Source organism: Chenopodium album, chromosome 7, assembly GCF_948465745.1.
Source record: "Chenopodium album chromosome 7, dcCheAlbu1.1, whole genome shotgun sequence".
NCBI classification, from domain to species: Eukaryota; Viridiplantae; Streptophyta; class Magnoliopsida; order Caryophyllales; family Amaranthaceae; genus Chenopodium; species Chenopodium album.
Window position 1 is genome coordinate 51,377,639 of NC_137840.1, and position 18,820 is coordinate 51,396,458.

The window sequence follows — 18,820 nt, forward strand, 5'->3', positions numbered from 1 at the left end:
AGATGATATCATATGCATACACAGTAGATGATATCCTCTAGGATGATATCATGGAACTAATAGAGGGTACCATAGAATCAATAGAGGACGGATTTTCATAGATACAATAAATGATATCATAAAACCAATAGAGGATATCATTCAGCCTACAAATGATATATATATATATATATATACATATACATATATATATATATATATATATATATATATATATATATATATATATATATATATATATATATAATCAAGACTATAATAAGAACTAGGAACTAATCTAGGCCCTTAAATCATGTTAATCAGATGACTCATATGCTTCCTGTGTCATTAATGGCATTTTCGTAATATTTCAACTTTGTAAAATATTTTCTAGTTTTATTTCTAAAAAGTAAATAAAAAGTTAGAAAAAATTTATGAAATCAGTCATAAAGTAAATGAAATTGCCTTAAAAGTTAAAAAACTGGAAAAAAGTTGTAAAAACCGCAAAATTACGAAAATGTCATTAATGAATGCGGGTGAAATGTGAGCCATCAGATTGAGTGTGATCAATGGCTGAGATTGGTTCTTAGTTTCTATTATTCACCTTAGTTCTTACATGATCTTAATTTTTCTACTTACAAAGTTGCTCAGGTATTATATTTTGTTTTTTTTTTAAAAAAAATTTCTTGTAATTTGTTCGTTGTATTTTGGGATTTGATTGATTTGGATTTTATTGTTGGTTTTGGTTTATATTTTGATGGATGATATCATCGAGCTTATAAATGATATCATAGAACCAATAAAAGATATCATCCAGCCTATAGATAATATCATGAAACCTATATAATAAAAGATATCATTGAACTAATAGAAGACATCATGGAACTAATATAGTATATAAACTAGACAATGGATGATATCATCCAACTTACAGATGATAGCATCTAGCTTATTATAGATGATGATATAATTATTTAATTTTATAAAAACAATTACAGGGTCAGCAATGGCGGAACCACCATTGAAGGTCCCGTACTAAGCTCATGGGTATGACATAACATGCTCATTTCTCAACTAAAATACATTCATTTGTTATCAAATCACTCACAATTCAACATACGATCACATAGGACAATCAATTACAATAATTATACATCACACAAAAAAGCCCTAAATCGAAATTTTTTGGACATTTTTCGAAAAATTCGAGAATCTCAAGCAATTATCAAGCCAATTCAAGCATAAATCATGGACAATTATAATCAACAATCTTTATTTTCTCTATTGTCTCCATCATCTACTTCAATTCAAGCATAAACCATGGACAAATAAAAATGGAGGAATTTAGCAGAAAGTTGAGAAGAGAAAAAATAGGGGTGGGTTAAAGGTGAGGGAAGAGAGAGAAAGTGAAGTAGAATTGAGTGGGAGTACAGTTGGTGGTGGTGAGTGGAAATGAGGGTGTGAGAAGTTTGTATTGACAATAGCTAGACTAGCGGACTCTATAATTTGTAAAACAGAAAAAGTTAGATATGAATACCTAAAATTGAGCAAGCCGATCTCTATATTAATTCTTTTAGTGACATTCCCATTACCCTCTCCACACCCGATCTACACGTAAATTGACCAATATCAACTCTCGTGATGACCCACACAACAATTACAAAGATCAAACTCATTTAGCCATTACCCATTCCAACAAAAGAAAGAAGAAAAACAAAGAAAATACATACAAAATGAAGAAGAAAAAAGTACTAGTAACAGGTGCATCAGGTTTCTTAGGCGGCAAACTCTGCCACGCCTTACTCAACAATGGCTACTCAGTCCGAGCTTTCGTCCGCCATTCCAGCAACCTCTCTTCCCTTCCCTCCACCTCTTCATCCACCCACTTTGATCTTTCCTTCGGCGATACAACCGACCTCGTCTCCCTCATCAACGCCGTCTCCGGTTGCGACATCGTCATCCACTCCGCCGCTCTCGTTGAGCCTTGGCTTCCTGATCCTTCTCGATTCTTCACTGTATTTTACACTCTCATTCAATTGTTTTCAATTTGAATTTTTTTAATTGATGATTGTGTTTTTGATGTTTGACTTCTAATTGATTATTATTTTGTTTTTTGTAGGTTAATGTTGGTGGATTGAAGAATGTGATTCAAGCTTGTAAAGAAAGTGAATCGGTTCAGAAGATTATCTATACTTCGTCGTTTTTTGCTCTTGGACCTACTGATGGTGGTGTCATTGCTGATGAGAATCAGGTGAATCATATACAAAGTATTTTAATAACTTGATTGAATATATAATGTTGACAATTTTGTTATTAATTCTAAAAATTAGGAAGATAGCGTTTTTAAATTGGAATTTAGTTGATGAATTTATATATATAGTCGCAAATTAATCTGATATGTCCCTATATTTTAATTATTGCAATGTAGGTTGATTTTAAATTTTGGAATTGTGTTACTATGGACTATATATCAAATATATGTATGTTACTTGAATGGAATCAATTTGTTACAAATATACTGTTTTTGAGAAAATTCAATTTATGAGTAAATTCTGCGAAAATTTTGATGTTTAGTTGTATATGTGAATTTTGCTTAAAAGCTATGTAATCTTGGGTTTTAAGCAAAATAGAAATTGTTTATTTAATTTGTAGGTACACCATGAGAAGTTCTTTTGTACAGAATATGAGAGGTCGAAGGTAGCGGCTGATAAGATAGCATTACAAGCTGCATCAGAGGGGGTTCCAATTGTTGCAGTCTATCCAGGAGTTATCTATGGTTCTGGCAAGCTTACGGCTGGAAATGTTGTAGCTAAATTGGTGAGTGAGAAAAGTTAAAGATATTGAAATGATGAAATGTTTACATGTGATTTATATTTTGACTATCACTTCATCACTAGATTTTTGTGTATGCTAATGCATCATTGATCGTCTTGGATTTAGGTCTTGCAACTGCTAGTTATTGCTCTTATATTCTAGTGACTGCAGTAATGTGTGACCATTTGTATAGTTTCAATGCTTCACTGGTTGACCAACTCTTGTTGGAGTTATCCTCAGTTTGTGAGCTGATAAATTTGCCTAAACAATGGGGGTGATACATGAATATTGGCTATTTGGCTAGGAATTTGGATAAGTTTTACTTTCTGAGTGTGTGTATGATTGTGTGCAGAGGGGGGGGGGGGGGGGGGGGGGGGGGGGGGGGGGGCGTTGAATATTCTCTAGTATATATATCTTTTGTGTAATTATGTTAATCATAGATTCTCATATATCCTAGGTTGTAACCCCTATATATATTGTTTAATGAGAATATCGGAGATTTACACAAACTTACATGAAAGATATGCACAGAATATATATTAGAGAAGATGATCATATTCTCTATCATATATCATCTAATTACTTCTAAAAGTTCTAATGGTTGAGCAAGTAAAAACTGTTGATCATGGTTTCGGGGTGTGGTGCCAAATGTATCAGTGTATCATATGAAAGTTAGCAGTTGTACTTTGAGTTTTTTTTTGTTTTTTAAAAAATCTTCAATTTCATTCGTGCATGAACATCAACAAACCTTATATGTTTCAACTTATTTCGAACAAATTTCTTGCCAGTTCTTAAATTCTGACAGGCATAAAATGTGATTGCACATTGATTTTTATGCCAACCTGCTATGCGTAATTGGATACAATCGTATATATTGTATGTTCTGTAATGTCTGCCTTGTAGGCCGCTGAATTTAGGGGTGTTCACGAACCAAGGTTACTTGTGAACTACTCAATGCTTAGCTTGGTAAAAAATGGCTCAAGCAAGGCTGGAGATCTTCACTAGTCAATCCTAAGCTATCCTATTGTATACAATAGCTATATTGGTATTAATCAATATACCAATCTTAATATTAGTGCTTTAAGATTTTTTAATTTTTTTTTAATAACGCTTCAATGTTATATACTTATTTTTGGTTCAGATTGCTTGGAAGCAATTTAGCAGTTGTAGATCCTAAGCCTGTGTCTATCAATATCACTGTTTTTTATGACAACCTACTGAACGTAAATGATACTGAAACAAAAACTTTCATAGTTGGGAAATAATGACAGTTGTAGTAGTTACAGAAATGTTGATCATTTAGCTTGTGTTATGGACATTCGGAATTTCATCTCTGATAATATTTCTCACTTATGGATAGTAAAGAGGACAGTAATTCCTTATACTTCGATATTGATAACCAAATTTGTGAGAATGACAACGGTCCATCTTTTTAGAGTGTATCTTTTTAGAGTGTTGAATTATTGGAATTCATGTTATCTGAACTCTAGATCTAAGAGTGGCAATACTTATAACGCTCATTCCAAGGATTATACTGAAGATAGTTGAAATTATCACATTAATATTCACATTGACAACTATCTTCATTCTCCAATCCGTAATGACAGTTGGGTCCTAAGTAGTTGTGACAATTACTGTGTAATTGAATACAATCATATAAGTAGCTCTGAAAACGTGTCCTTTTGGGAGTTTGATGAGGAACCATGGCTGTAATGATGCTCATTGTTACACACTTACACCATATGTTGGTCTGTTAGTGAGATTTTACTATTACAAGATTGTTGATGGAATTGGCTTTCTATTTTGGATATCCCAAGTCTTTATTTTATAGTAGCATCTAGCAACTGACTTATCATTTGTACCGGGAAAATGTCGTGATTGAATTATTTTTAAAATTGGTGTCTTGAAAGTTTGGCCACACACAATATGGAAGATTGGAATTGATTGAAATCATTTATCTTATTTACAATAGGAAATGTAATTCAAGTACTGCATGAGCTGCTGCCTGTTAGGTATCTTATGTCAAACAATTGAGAATGCTTTTCTTTTTTGCTGGGGTTGGTGCTTGCTCTAACCTTCATCTTCGCTGGTATATATTGTATTATGGTTTCTCCCTTCATCAACTTACGGAACTTTTTCTTCTTTTTTATTTATTTATTTTTGTATTTTCTCCGGTCAGCTAATTGAACGCTTTAATTGGCGGCTACCTGGATATATTGGGCCTGGACATGACAAATATTCTTTTTGTCATGTTGATGATGTGGTAGAGGGACACATAGCAGCTATGGAAAAAGGTCGTCCTGGTGAACGATATTTACTAACCGGAGAGAACGCATCATTCAAGTATGTATTTGATGCTGCAGCTATCCTTACCAACACGAGTAAGCCCCGTTTGAGTCTTCCCATGTGGATGATAGAGGCTTATGGATGGATCTCGGTACTTATATCACGGATTACTGGAAATTTGCCATTGCTCAGTCCCCCGGTATTTTACCTATCCCAAACTCTCAGTAGTTGGTTAACTTCTCTCCATCTGTTTGGTAAATTTAAATGCATAACCTATGATGATCAGGTCACTTCTAAGTTTATCTAGAAGAGTGTCACTTTTAGATAAAGACATATAGAGTGCATGCTCATAAAATGAATATTATTTATGGGTCTGACTTAATTTGGTGCTGCTTATCTTCGTGAAGTCACTGTATTGTAGTTTATGAGATAGCAGTTATACAAATGCTCTGCTATCTCGGTCTAGTTTCATTCTTTATTTCCCTGCCTTATATTCCCCTTTTTTTTAAAAAAATTTTATTTTGCCTGAAAATTGTACACCTTTTGACGTTTGAGAGGTTAAAATTTGGAGCAGACAGTAGTTGTGCTGCGGCATCAATGGGCGTATTCATGTGGGAAAGCAAAGAAAGAGCTTGGTTACAACCCAAGAAGCTTGAAGGAAGGCCTAGAAGAGATGCTCCCGTGGTTGAAGGATTCAGGCTATATAAAATACTGATCTGTAACATTCATCCAAACTCTCTTGTAATTGGCTAATTGCCATGCTTTTGTACTAATCCACTAGTGCTTAATGCATTAAACCCTTTTGAGTGTGTTGCCTGACTCTTTTCTGTAAATATAACTTGAGCCTGGTGCTTTTTTTATTTATTTTATTTTATTATTATTATTAATTTTTTTACATAAGAAGAAAGAAAACATTAGTAAACCATTCTCTTTCTCTAAAAATTCTATAGTAGCTAGTCATCCATAAAAATGATTACCAAGTACTCCGTATTTGTTGTGAAATAAAGGGAGACGTGAAAGGAGAGAGAATTAATGCGTGTGTGTTTATTCCGTATATATATAAAGATACAATGCTAGGGTTTGGTTTGAGAATAATAACCCTAGATCTAGAATTCCGGAGAGTACAAGAGTATATGGACATACACAAATATTTCATAACACTCCTCCTTGGATGTCTATTATTGAAAAGTGTGCCTCGTCAAAACCTTAATAGGAAAAACCTTATAGGATAAAAACCTAATTAAGAAAAAAGAGTACAACATTCTTCGTAATACGCTCGGGATGATGCCTCATTAAAAACCAATGCCTCATTCACCACCGTCTCGCAATCATTCTCAAACTCCACCAAGTCGTGTCCCCTTTCAGCAGCAAGCTTCATCCCTACGAGAATTGCTCTTGTTTCTGCTAGCTTTGGCTCCAATTTTTCCCCTAACTTAACAAAAGCACACCATAAGGTCCTCCCTTCAGCATCACGCGCAACCACGCCCACACCCACACCAATGCCAAGCTCACTAAGCAGACCTACATCAATATTAATCTTCACTCGACCTGCAGCAAGAGGACTCTAGTAGCCATGGCTCCTAGGGACAGTCCCCTCCACCTGCTTCTCCCCGCTTTCCCCATCTCCTTCATAAGTTGCTGCACATGACTAATAACTCCCCTAGTGTAGGCGTCGCTCGAAGTGCGCCTATGTTAAAGCATGTGTAAATATGCTTGGCACCCATAGGAAGTGGGAATTGACATTACGACTAGAGACAAAGCAAAGCAGGGAGTCGCCAACAAGTTTTTTAAGGAGCTTGTAAACCGTTCACGGATCATTTAAGGCAACCATGAATAAAGGGACTGATATGTCCATTTTATATAGTGTTTTACCCCCGTCCCGTGGTCATTATTAGTAGTGTTTTTGGCTCTTTCGGGCCACTTTTATTACTAATTTGTGTGTTCTAGTGTTTTCGTAGTTTTAGTTGTATTTTACAGGAAATTGCACTCTTGGAGCATTTTCCCGGGCTTTATTGGATCGACTACGGAAGCTAGAAGGGCACGACCACTTTTGGAGCCCAAGGTCGGTGAGAGCCGGCGATTAAGGGCTCGGTAATCGGGATACCGAGGTATATGGACCGAATGATCAAGACCCTAAGTGGATATCCAGATTGGGCCGAAGAAATAAGCCCAATCGAAGCTCCGAGCCTCGAGGTGAAGCAAGGGCCCGATCGGGCAGCTTAGCTCGATCGGGCAAGGCGCGCAAGATGTGTGCTGGTGCGTGGCCAAAGGCGCGCCCGATCGGGTGAGCTGCTAGCTCGATCGGGCGCGGCTGTGAGAAAAGCAGTGCGAGAAAAAAGGCGCGCCCGATCGGGCGCGTGTTTCTGGAAAGGCTCTTTTGTCGAGCAATTAGTTTCTAATTAGGAGTTGTTTTTAGTTTTGTTTTAAGTACGTTTTTTAGGACGATTAATTTCACTTACCTTCTTTCTTAGACTTTCTCTCTCTACTTAGTATTCTCTCTCTCTTAAACTCTCTCTAAACCTTTGTTCTTAATTCTTTCATTAATTCCAGATTTATTTTGGTAACGATTTATCTTCCCTTAATCTTAGTTGTTTATTTTATTCCTTTCATCATGATTTATTTTATTACTTTGATTAGTTTAGTATTTAATATGTGTGAGTAGTTTAATTTCTAGGGTTTATGGGGATCTAATAAATAATATGAAGGGGTAAATTATTGTTGTTGATTATCAATGCTAGATTAATTTCCTATTGATTGATTTAATGCTCTGTGACTAGATTAGGCCTATCTTTTATGCATGAGTTTGGCAATATTGATTCAAGAATCGAGAGATGAGAATTAATGTTTAGGTCTAGCTTCAATAGGCAAGTTAATTTATAAATGGTTAAGTCAAGATTCGAGAGATGAGATTTAATACCGGTAAATTAATTGTATGATTGTAATACGTAGCGAGAGCCCTTTACAATCTGGTTAATTGATGCATTGATGATTGACTATTATTGATTATTGGTATTGCATGGTGATTTCTTATTGGATTGTTTTAATGTTTTACAATTGCGGCTTGTAAAAGTATAGCAATATTAAATTGATGAATCGAGCAGGTGTTAATTTGATATTAAAGGCTATTTTCAATAAGAACTTAGATCTAGTAAATTGCGAGAGCCTGTTAGATCTATGTTGATTAATAAATTGCGAGAGCCTGTTAATCATGTTATTTATGCAATGTCAATGATTAATTACTATGTTTTACCCTGGAGTATTATTTATTGGTGAACCTATGCCCTACATCCTTTTATATATTGTTTTCTCCCTAAACTTATTCTTCGTAGTATAGAATTCATACCTAAAAATATTGGTTACTTGGATAATTTAGATTATAATAATTAATTAGAATTAAAAAGACTTGTTTCCCTGTGGAGTTCGACCCTACTTCCCTATCTACTATAGTTAGTGATTTAGGTAATTATTTTTTATTAGGGGATACGACTTTACCCTGTCAAAATTTGGCGCCGTTGCCGGGGAAACGGTTTTATTTTTATTTCTGATTGTTTTTGTAGTCTAGATTATTTCCCTTTTTGTCTAAGAGAGCGTTAGTTCTCTGAGACGAATCTCATATTTGCTTCTAGTTTTTGTTTATGCCCAGGTGTTCCAGATCAGGTTACATCCCATTTGATCCTGAGATCGAACGTTCCTTCCATAGACAAAAAAACTTCTACAAGCAAATCCTGGCGGATTCTGGTGATACTAACAATAATCACCGCGATCCTCCAACTGATTCCAGCGATTTAGAGGCATCATCAAATGCAGAATCAGAGATGACAGCTCCAAAGAAGATTAGTGATTATTCACAACCAAAGCTTACGGATTTTCCACATCTCACCCCTACTCCGGCTCTTGATGGGGTTCAATGTGAAATCAAACCTCAATTTATAACGATGATAGAGAGGAAGCAATTCAGTGGAGCCAAGGGTGAAGACCCGAATCTTCACATTGCCGACTATTGTCAATATTGCAACACCATCAGGCTAGCTGGAGTCACTCAAGACCAAATCAGAGAGATTCTCTTTCCCTTCTCTTTAACTGGAAAAGCCAAATTGTGGTTTAATGACTTAAATAGAACTACACTTGGTATAACTGACTGGGAAACTCTTGTTTTGAATTTCTATAACAATTATTATCCTGCAGAGAGAACAACAGTACTACGGAGTGCGATTCAGAACTTTGCCCAAGAAGCCGATGAGTCTTTATATGAGGCTTGGGAGAGGTTCAAGGACTTACAAAGAGAATGCCCTCACCATAATTTAGCACAATGACAGTTAATCCAAGCCTTTTATAACGGCATTGGAAATTCCTCTAGAATAATTTTAGACTCTGCAGCTAGTGGGAGATTTATGAATCTTAATGTTGATGATGCAGGTCAGGTTATTTAAGATATGGCGATACACAATTCCCAATATGGGAATCCCAGAGGATTTGCTAACAAGGGAAGCATAGTGTCGACTCTGTATCCTTTTTGCAAGCTCAACTAACCTCTATTTGCCAAAAATTAGATAATCTGAGTACTGCTAATGTAGCTAATGTTTCTGCGATAAATAATAATTCTAATGAGGCTTTCTGTGAAAATTGTGGTATTGTAGGTCATTGGGAGCAGGATTGCAGGAGTTCCGTGGAGCAAGTTAATGCCTTCCAAGCTTATAGGCAGAATAACCCATACTCCAACACCTACAATCCTGGGTATCGGAATCATCCATACCTTTCCTACCGGAGCACTAATGTTCAAAATCCACCACCACAAGAACCACGGGCGCCACAGCAACAGCAGCAGAAATATTATCATCCCAATGCTAGCCAGAAGAATCAACTACAACAACCCCCCTCACCATCCGACCCTTCTCTGGCGGAAATTAGAGCAATGTTGGTCAATATGCAAAAGCACATGGAGAGCAGAGATGCGACAATTGATCAAATTCTAGCGCATAATAAAATTGTAGATAATCAAATTGCGCAACTCTCCGCTACTTTGCAAGCACGCCAACAGGGAGCCTTGCCGGCACAGCCGACTAGGCCTACGGATCAAGCATTTGAAATTACTCTAAGGAGTGGTTCAAACTATGAAGGGCCCTCTATGCCCAAAGTTGATGAACCTGTTTTATCAAATAATGCTAATCTTGATTCCATTAAACCAAACAATGTAGTTGATAGCCCTGCAGGGCTAAAAGATAATACTGACATATCTAATTCTACATTGCAGGGTAAAACTCCGGACAAGAATAAGAATGGTCCAAAGCCAATCATCAAACTTCCTTTCCCCAATCGTCAATTGAAGACAAACTTGGATAAGCAGTTTGGTAAGTTCCTGGAGGTGGTAAAAGATTTGAAGGTAGCAGTCCCCTTTACTGAATTAATCACACAAATCCCCTCATATGAAAAATTTATGAAAGAAATTTTGACGAGAAAAAGGTCTATTAGTGAGGTAGAGACAGTAGCTTTCACTGCAGAGTGTAGTGCCGTACTTCAAAATAAGTCTCCACCTAAATTAAAAGATCCGGGTAGTTTTTCTATCCCTTGTCATATTGGCAATCTCTTGATTGATAATGCATTATGTGATTTGGGTGCTAGTGTTAGCGTCATGCCATTATCTGTGTGTTCTAAGTTGAATATGGGTAAGTTAAAAGCTACCAATATAACTCTACAAATGGCCGACCGTTCTTTTAAATACCCCTTAGGTGTTTTAGAGGATGTTCCCGTTAGAGTAGGTAAATTTTATATACCTGTGGATTTTGTTGTTCTTGATATGGCTGAGGATATGCAAACCCCAATTATTTTGGGTAGACCATTCCTTAACACTGCAGGAGCAGTCATAGATGTAAGAAGTGGTAAGTTAACACTATCAGTAGGGGACGATAAAGTGGTTTTTAATCTAAATAATGCCCCTAAATGCTCCATGACTGAGGAGAAATGTTTCAGTGTTAATGTGGTTGTAAATTATTCTAACAAGCCCCAAGCTCTTGAAAAAGATCCCTTGGAGGCGGTATCTTGTGTTGCATCCTTTTCAGATGAGATAGACAAATGGCAGAAGGAAGTCGATGCAATAGAAAGGGCACTCTACAATGTTGGTCTTGGTTTCGAGGATGAACAAGTGGAACCGATCGAGCAAGTTGTGCGAATCGAGCCTACGGTAAGTGTTCCGCCAGATCGAGTTGCAAGTGTTGAACGCAATGACAATTTGAAGCAACATTCGATCGAAGAAGGGTTTTTAGTGCGTAGCATTGAAGATCCCCCAGTCCAAGTCAAGGAGGATCCACCAGATAAGGCGACTTGGCGTCCCACAGGTTATGTCAGGAAGCCGCATCGCAGCCTAAACATCGCTAGACCGGGTGAGAAACCACCCGATCAAGCGTTAGGCCAAGGGTCCTAGAAATTGTACTTGGTAAGAAAGTCGTGCGGGACCTAGATAAACCAGCGCTTTGTGGGAGGTAACCCGTATTTCATGCTTTCTAGACTAGTTTTCCTTTTCCTTTTTTTTGATTTTTTTTTAGAGAGGCGAGGAGAGTGATATTTCACCAGTTTTAAGTGTTGTTGTACAGGTATGAATTTGACAGGCATAAAGACTTAGAAAAATTTGAAGAAGAAAAGAAATCGGAGAAAAAAGGGCTGCTCGGGCCCGATCGGGCGCGCAAGCAACCCAGATTTCAGCCTTTAATTCGCCCGATCGGGCGCGAGAGGAGAGCTGGAAACGAGCTTTCTTTTCGCCCGATCGGGCGAAGCTGCCCGATCGGGCGCGCAAGTTCAGTCACAAACTCGAGCAAATTTCGCGCGATCGGGCGCAAATCGAGTGAAGGAAAAGATATGTCGGGCGAAGCTCGCCCGATCGGGCGAGCAAAGGGCGAAAATTCTCTTCGCGTTCGCGCCCGATCGGGCGGAGCTCGCCCGATCAGGCGCGCAACTTGAGTTCTGGAAATTCCCACATTCGCCCGATCGGGCGCGCCATCAGCCCGTCCCCCTTTTATTTTCTTTTCTCTTCTTTCTTTCCTCACTTTCTCCTTATTTCATCTTCTTCATTTCACTTTCTCTCTCTAAAACCTCCATTTTCAAACCTTCAACCTACACTTAAATTCAAGATCTTCTCCAATCCTTCCATCAAAACTCAAAATTTTTTACATATTTCTAATCCTTTCACCTTTCTCTACAATCTATACCCAATTTCTACCATTTTCTCTCAACCTTTTCTAAACACTAAGAGAGAGAAACCACTCAATTCCTATTCTTTACACCATCAATGGCTTTCAAGAGGTCAAGAACGGTGAGGGGTGAAGGCTCAAGGAACCAAGAGGCGAGAATTGACCCGGACTTGCAAATTCCGGGATGGGAGAGGGTGGTCATCACCACCCAAGAGCAAAAACAGAGGATGCTTAACCTCATTACGAGGCAGGTAATTCCCACTCGTTTCATTCATCACCCTACTCTTATTAGACTAGGTATTGATAAGCATGTAGAAAAATTATTTAAAGGAGTTGGCATGAGCGGTTTCTTTGACTTGCATTACGATACTTATGATTATTTAACCTTAGAATTCGTTTCTAGTTTTAATGTCATAAAATCAAATTCCTTAATTTCTCATGTTCAATTTCGGTTATTCAATAATGATATTAGATTGACTTTGAAAGAGTTTGGTAAAATTTTTGAGTTGAAATCGGATAGGCCTCTTGAACCACCCCAAGACAACATTGCCGTTGTCTACCAATCCCTTACGGGGGATCCTAACTTGAACCTCCAACATGCTAAAGGTACTTGGATACAACATCCCGTGCCAAAGATTTGACAACGGTTTGTTGGCCTTACCATTTTTGGTAGGCATGAACCCGCCAATGTTAGGCGGGATGAGCTTGAATTACTAGGGTCATACATGATCCCTAGGAGTGAAAAGCTCAATATAGTCCACAAAATGGCCAACCACTTCCAACGGGTGGCCAATGCGGCCGAGGCGGGTAGGTCTAGGGTACCCATTTACTTTGGTGGCCTAGTTACACATATAGCGGTCAAACACCTTAGCTTTGTCCCTAACGATGATGGTAAGGTAGCCGGCCCAACTCTTATGGACCTACCCTATCTAGGTAGCCTTAATTGGGTTAATGTCATAGGAGGGGATACTTGGTGGGTGATTCAACGGGAATCGGGTAGGAGGGATAATGCTTTTACTTTACCCCACCCCACCTTGACCAAATTTGAGAAGGGGAAGCCTTCTTACACTTTTGCGCTTGACGGTCAAGGTGAGGTGCAACCACCTCACCCTTCACCCCAACCCCATCAATCACCAATTGACCACTCAACTCCTCACCATTCACCACACTATCCACCACCTCAACCCTTTACATACGATATCCCCACTTCCTCTACCAACTACAATATAGACCCTAACGCCCCTTATGACTTCTCGGCTTTTAGGAGCCAATTGGATAGGATTGAGACGGGGCAAGGGAGAGTTGAGGGTTTGGTTAGGGATTTGGATGCTATAGTAGGGTCTCTAGATAGAAGGGTAGGCCATGTGGAGAGGAACCTAGGGAGGGGTTTATACCCCATGTATGATGACTACGCCCGTCGGGGGGCTATTCCCCCCGATTCACTTGTCCCTGATTGGTTCCAATATCCGCAGGGTGGATATACGAACCCAAGTTCCTTTGGTACCTACGTCGACTACTCATCGGTCCATGGTTATGGGACCGATGTACCTTTTGGTGGGCTTGGGGGGAATATGGACCCTAACTACTTTGCAGGTGGTTCGGGGTATGGAGGTGGTGGCTCTAGCCATGGAGGAGCCGGTGCTAGCCACGACGGGGGCTATTCGAGGATGGATGAGGATGAGGAGTAGGCTACTCTCCCAAGTCAATGAGGGCATTGCTTGATTTGGCTTGGGGGGGTGTTCTTTCACTTGGTAATTCTCTTCCTTTTCTCTCTTTATTTGCTTTCTAGTATAGTTTTTATTTGCTTTCCTAGTGTAGTTTTTATTGCTTTCTTATATATGAAAAATAAAAAAAAAAAGTTGAAAAATAAAAAAATTCAAAAATACGTTCCAATGAATTGTAAATCATGCTTCCCTGTGCCCCGTACTTGAGAAAAATTGTTTTGATTCTTGGTATTTGATGATGAATATTGTGGATTTGTTGGTCATGATTTGAAGTTTGATTGCTTGGATTCCTAAACATGCGTCAATTTTGTCCAACTACTTGTGAATATAGTGCTTGACTAGTTGATTTGGTTAGGAAATGTGTGATAGTTCCATAATTCCTGGTATGTCAATGAATTTGAGTATTGATTTGCAACTATGAGTAGTGTTTCATGACTTATTATTATGCACATGAGGAGGACGAAGGCGTTCATTCTTTTAGGTAGCCTTCAGAGTATTAGATACATTTGTTCCCTTCTTGTTACCCATGTTGTTGCTTGTGCCCTTTTATTGTTTATTTAGCCACATTACAAGCCTATATGAGCCCCATTGGTTACTAGTCCCAAGCTTGGCTTGGGGGAGCTATTAGTTGGTGAGGTGAGGGAGTTGTAGTGTGCATATTATTTGCACAATGTGGGAATAAAAGAAGAGTTATTGTTCTTTGATTTTTGATTGGAAAATATTGATGTTGTGTTTCAAAGTTGAAATTTCCAATATGAGTTAAAAAGAAAAAAAAAAGAGCAAAAGAAAAAAATTAATGCTCAAATGTTCTATTTGAAGGTTGTTCTAAAGAGAAAAAAAAGAAAAAAAAAGAATGAGTTCAAAGTTTGTTTTTCACTCAAAGTTCCATATTATCATATCTTATGAGTGAAATTGTAAGTGTTGGGATTGTTTATTTTGTTTGGAGTATATTTGGTGGATTGTTGTTTGGAGTTGGTTATGTTGGAGATGTGTATGATCATTATTTTTGATCATGGGTTTATTAGGTTTTGGCTCCCTTAATGCATAGCTTTTCTCTCACATAATCCCAAATTTATCCTACCTTTACCCTAGCCTTACATTACAAGCTTAAAAGACCTTCCGACCTTGTGCATAGAAGTTATATAAATGTGAAAGTGTTGTTTGTCAATGCAAGTTATGACTTGGCATATTTCGAGTCGACTAGTAGGATGAGCGTTCAATGTTTTTATGCACACGAGAGTGTGAGTTGGGAGGGCAGTACATTCTTTACTCGCCACAAAAATGAGAGTTGAGTGTGTGAGCACTAGTCTTGAATTCTATATGCTATTGTGGTTTGCTCTATTTGACAATTGTTAAGGAGGAAGGGTGATTAGATGAATAAGATTGATTGATGTTGAAGCATGTTCATTAGATTTGCCTTGAATCGTTGGTTTTTGATTTGATTATTGGGGTGAAGTATGATTTATATGTTCATTGATGAGCTCTTTGCTTAGGGACAAGCAAAGGTTTGGCTAGGGGGAGTTTGATATGTCCATTTTATGTAGTGTTTTACCCCCGTCCCGTGGTCATTATTAGTAGTGTTTTTGGCTCTTTCGGGCCACTATTATTACTTATTTGTGTGTTCTAGTGTTTTCGTAGTTTTAGTTGTATTTTACAGGAAATTGCACTCTTGGAGCATTTTCCCGGGCTTTATTGGATCGACTACGGAAGCTAGAAGGGCATGACCACTTTTGGAGCCCAAGGTCGGTGAGAGCCGGCGATTAAGGGCTCGGTAATCGGGATACCGAGGTATATGGACCGAATGATCAAGACCCTAAGTGGATATCCAGATTGGGCCGAAGAAATAAGCCCAATCGAAGCTTCGAGCCTCGAGGTGAAGCAAGGGCCCGATCGGGCAGCTTAGCTCGATCGGGCAAGGCGCGCAAGATGTGTGCTAGTGCGTGGCCAAAGGCGCGCCCGATCGGGTGAGCTACTAGCTCGATCGGGCGCGGCTGTGAGAAAAGCAGTGCGAGAAAAAAGGCGCGCCCGATCGGGCGCGTGTTTCTGGAAAGGCTCTTTTGTCGAGAAATTAGTTTCTAATTAGGAGTTGTTTTTAGTTTTGTTTTAAGTACGTTTTTTAGGACGATTAATTTCACTTACCTTCTTTCTTAGACTTTCTCTCTCTACTTAGTATTCTCTCTCTCTTAAACTCTCTCTAAACCTTTGTTCTTAATTCTTTCATTAATTCCAGATTTATTTTGGTAACGATTTCTCTTCCCTTAATCTTAGTTATTTATTTTATTCCTTTCATAATGATTTATTTTATTACTTTGATTAGTTTAGTTTTTAATATGTGTGAGTAGTTTAATTTCTAGGGTTTATGGGGATCTAATAAATAATATGAAGGGGTAAATTATTGTTGTTGATTATCAATGCTAGATTAATTTCCTATTGATTGATTTAATGCTCTGTGACTAGATTAGGCCTATCTTTTATGCATGAGTTTGGCAATATTGATTCAAGAATCGAGAGATGAGAATTAATGTTTAGGTCTAGCTTCAATAGGCAAGTTAATTTATAAATGGTTAAGTCAAGATTCGAGAGATGAGATTTAATACCGGTAAATTAATTGTGTGATTGTAATACGTAGCGAGAGCCCTTTACAATCTGGTTAATTGATGCATTGATGATTGACTATTATTGATTATTGGTATTGCATGGTGATTTCTTATTGGATTGTTTTAATGTTTTACAATTGCGGCTTGTAAAAGTATAGCAATATTAAATTGATGAATCGAGCAGATGTTAATTTGATATTAAAGGCTATTTTCAATAAGAACATAGATCTAGTAAATTGCGAGAGCCTGTTAGATCTATGTTGATTAATAAATTGTGAGAGCCTGTTAATCATGTTATTTATGCAATGTCAATGATTAATTACTATGTTTTACCCTGGAGTATTATTTATTGGTGAACCTATGCCCTACATCCTTTTATATATTGTTTTCTCCCTAAACTTATTCTTCGTAGTATAGAATTCATACCTAAAAATATTGGTTACTTGAATAATTTAGATTATAATAATTAATTAGAATTAAAAAGACTTGTTTCCCTGTGGAGTTCGACCCTACTTCCCTATCTACTGTAGTTAGTGATTTAGGTAATTATTTTTGATTAGGGGATACGACTTTACCCTGTCAGGGACAACGAAAGGCAACAACGATTGGCCCGTGAAGGTTACACCCCATTCATAATCCATGAGATTACTAACTCCATATGGTTCGGAACCACGAAAGGAGGATCTGGGATGATGGTACGAAGTGAGTCATGGAGTCACATTCGCCCGTATTGGCCTCTACTCGATTCTTATAGTGAAAAGTATTCCGACAATCTCAAAGGCATGCAAACAAAGATTCAATTTGCTCCAAACTATTACTTCCTCCATTCTTTTTACTTGACCCGCTTTGACTTTTATACTATTCACCACTCCTCCTTTGACCGTCTTTTGTGAATAATTTGTAAGGAAAAACATGTTCATGTTGGAAATTTTTGAATTCGTCTCAAGAAGTACTATCATAATATATAACTTTTATAATTTTTATTTATGGAGAATTAAAGTTATTAATCGTTGAAGTTTTGCATTGGCAAGCGTGATAAAAGAAATAGGTCAAGTAAAAAAGAATAGAGGAAGTATTAAGCTAAATTGGTTGAATATTAATGCAACATATAATTCTAAAATATCGTGATCACTTCAATTAACAACAAGATTAAAGAGGAACCTAAACTAGTCGTCCAAATTATCTTATTAGTCGTGATTTTCAATTACATATTCCCTTTAACATGCAATATGGCGATCATAAAAAATAATAGAGTAAACATTAATATTGAAAGCAATTTAACCATAATAACGTTAGTCAAATCAAATAATAATAGTAACCCTAATCATGATACTAGCAATAATAAAATAAAATAAGTAATTAAATTAATTAATTACTCACATTCCGCGCGTTCCTTTAAATCGCTACATCATGAATAAATTGTTAGTAACTTCAATAAAAAATAAATCAAATGAAAATTAAATTAAATAAATGTAGAGTTGATTTGGTTCAAACCCTCAGCCAATTATACCCTTCACGCCTTGGTTTAAGGACGGAACCTCGGATTAAGTATGGACTCCTTGGAGTACTTAAGGAAATAATGGTGTAATTAAGAATATAGGTTTAAGGCTTAGAATATGAGAAAAAGAGATAAGAGAATGATTTTTGGTGTAAAAGAGAGGAAGAGGGAAGGATTTGGTGCCCCGAACTGCAGAAAGAAGGGTCCTATTTATATAGAAAATGAGAAGAGGGAACACACGGAACCCTAAAAAGATAAAAACCCTTTCAAATAACACCGCGACATGCCAAAATGCGTCGTGACATGGCAAAAGCATGTCGCAACACGTCAAGGATTCCCGTGACGCGGGGAAAATTGGTGTGACGCGGGACAGATTTAACCTACAGAGGATAAAAGCTCGTGAAGAATTACGCGGAGAAAACACGGAAAATTCCCGTGTCACGGTATGTGTACTGTGACACGGTACAGATTGCCGCAACGCGGCAAAGTCCACCGTGGAACGGTACAGTATACCGTGTCACGGTGAAATAATCATGCGTGAAAATGCGGAAATGAATCGGGAAAAGCACCGTGTCACGGTATATGTACTGTGACACGGTACAGGTTGCCATGACGCGGTACTATATGCCGTGCCACGTCAGATATTGCCGCGTCGCGACAATTTTGCTGCTGCGCGGCAATTCCAGATTTTATGCGTTTTTAAAATTATCCTAACTTTTGATCTGTAACACGGAATAAAGC

The 18,820-nt window shown here is 37.7% G+C and overlaps 1 protein-coding gene and 1 non-coding gene across 2 annotated transcripts; one reads left to right on the top strand and one right to left on the bottom strand.

Moving 5' to 3' along the window:
• The first annotated feature begins 1,679 nt into the window (after positions 1-1,679).
• LOC145637897 (uncharacterized) lies at positions 1,680-5,893 on the top strand. The gene is made up of 5 exons (XM_081688901.1): positions 1,680-1,994; positions 2,099-2,230; positions 2,632-2,796; positions 4,973-5,278; positions 5,654-5,893. The coding sequence occupies exons 1-5, from the start codon at positions 1,713-1,715 to the stop codon at positions 5,792-5,794; spliced, it is 1,026 nt and encodes a 341-aa protein (XP_081545027.1). The 5' UTR covers positions 1,680-1,712; the 3' UTR covers positions 5,795-5,893.
• Positions 5,894-9,275: 3,382 nt separating this feature from the next.
• LOC145641161 (small nucleolar RNA R71) lies at positions 9,276-9,382 on the bottom strand. Its single transcript, XR_014115226.1, has one exon. It is a non-coding gene; the product is annotated as a small nucleolar RNA R71 (small nucleolar RNA).
• Between the last annotated feature and the right edge of the window lie 9,438 nt (positions 9,383-18,820).

Excerpts from the sequence above, each read along its gene's own strand:
- LOC145637897 (XM_081688901.1), top strand. The coding sequence starts at position 1,713 with ATGAAGAAGAAAAAAGTACTAGTAACAGGTGCATCAGGTTTCTTAGGC. Across the intron at positions 1,995-2,098 it reads ATCCTTCTCGATTCTTCACT|GTTAATGTTGGTGGATTGAA; the intron begins GTATTTTACACT and ends TGTTTTTTGTAG. Across the intron at positions 5,279-5,653 it reads TGCCATTGCTCAGTCCCCCG|ACAGTAGTTGTGCTGCGGCA; the intron begins GTATTTTACCTA and ends AATTTGGAGCAG.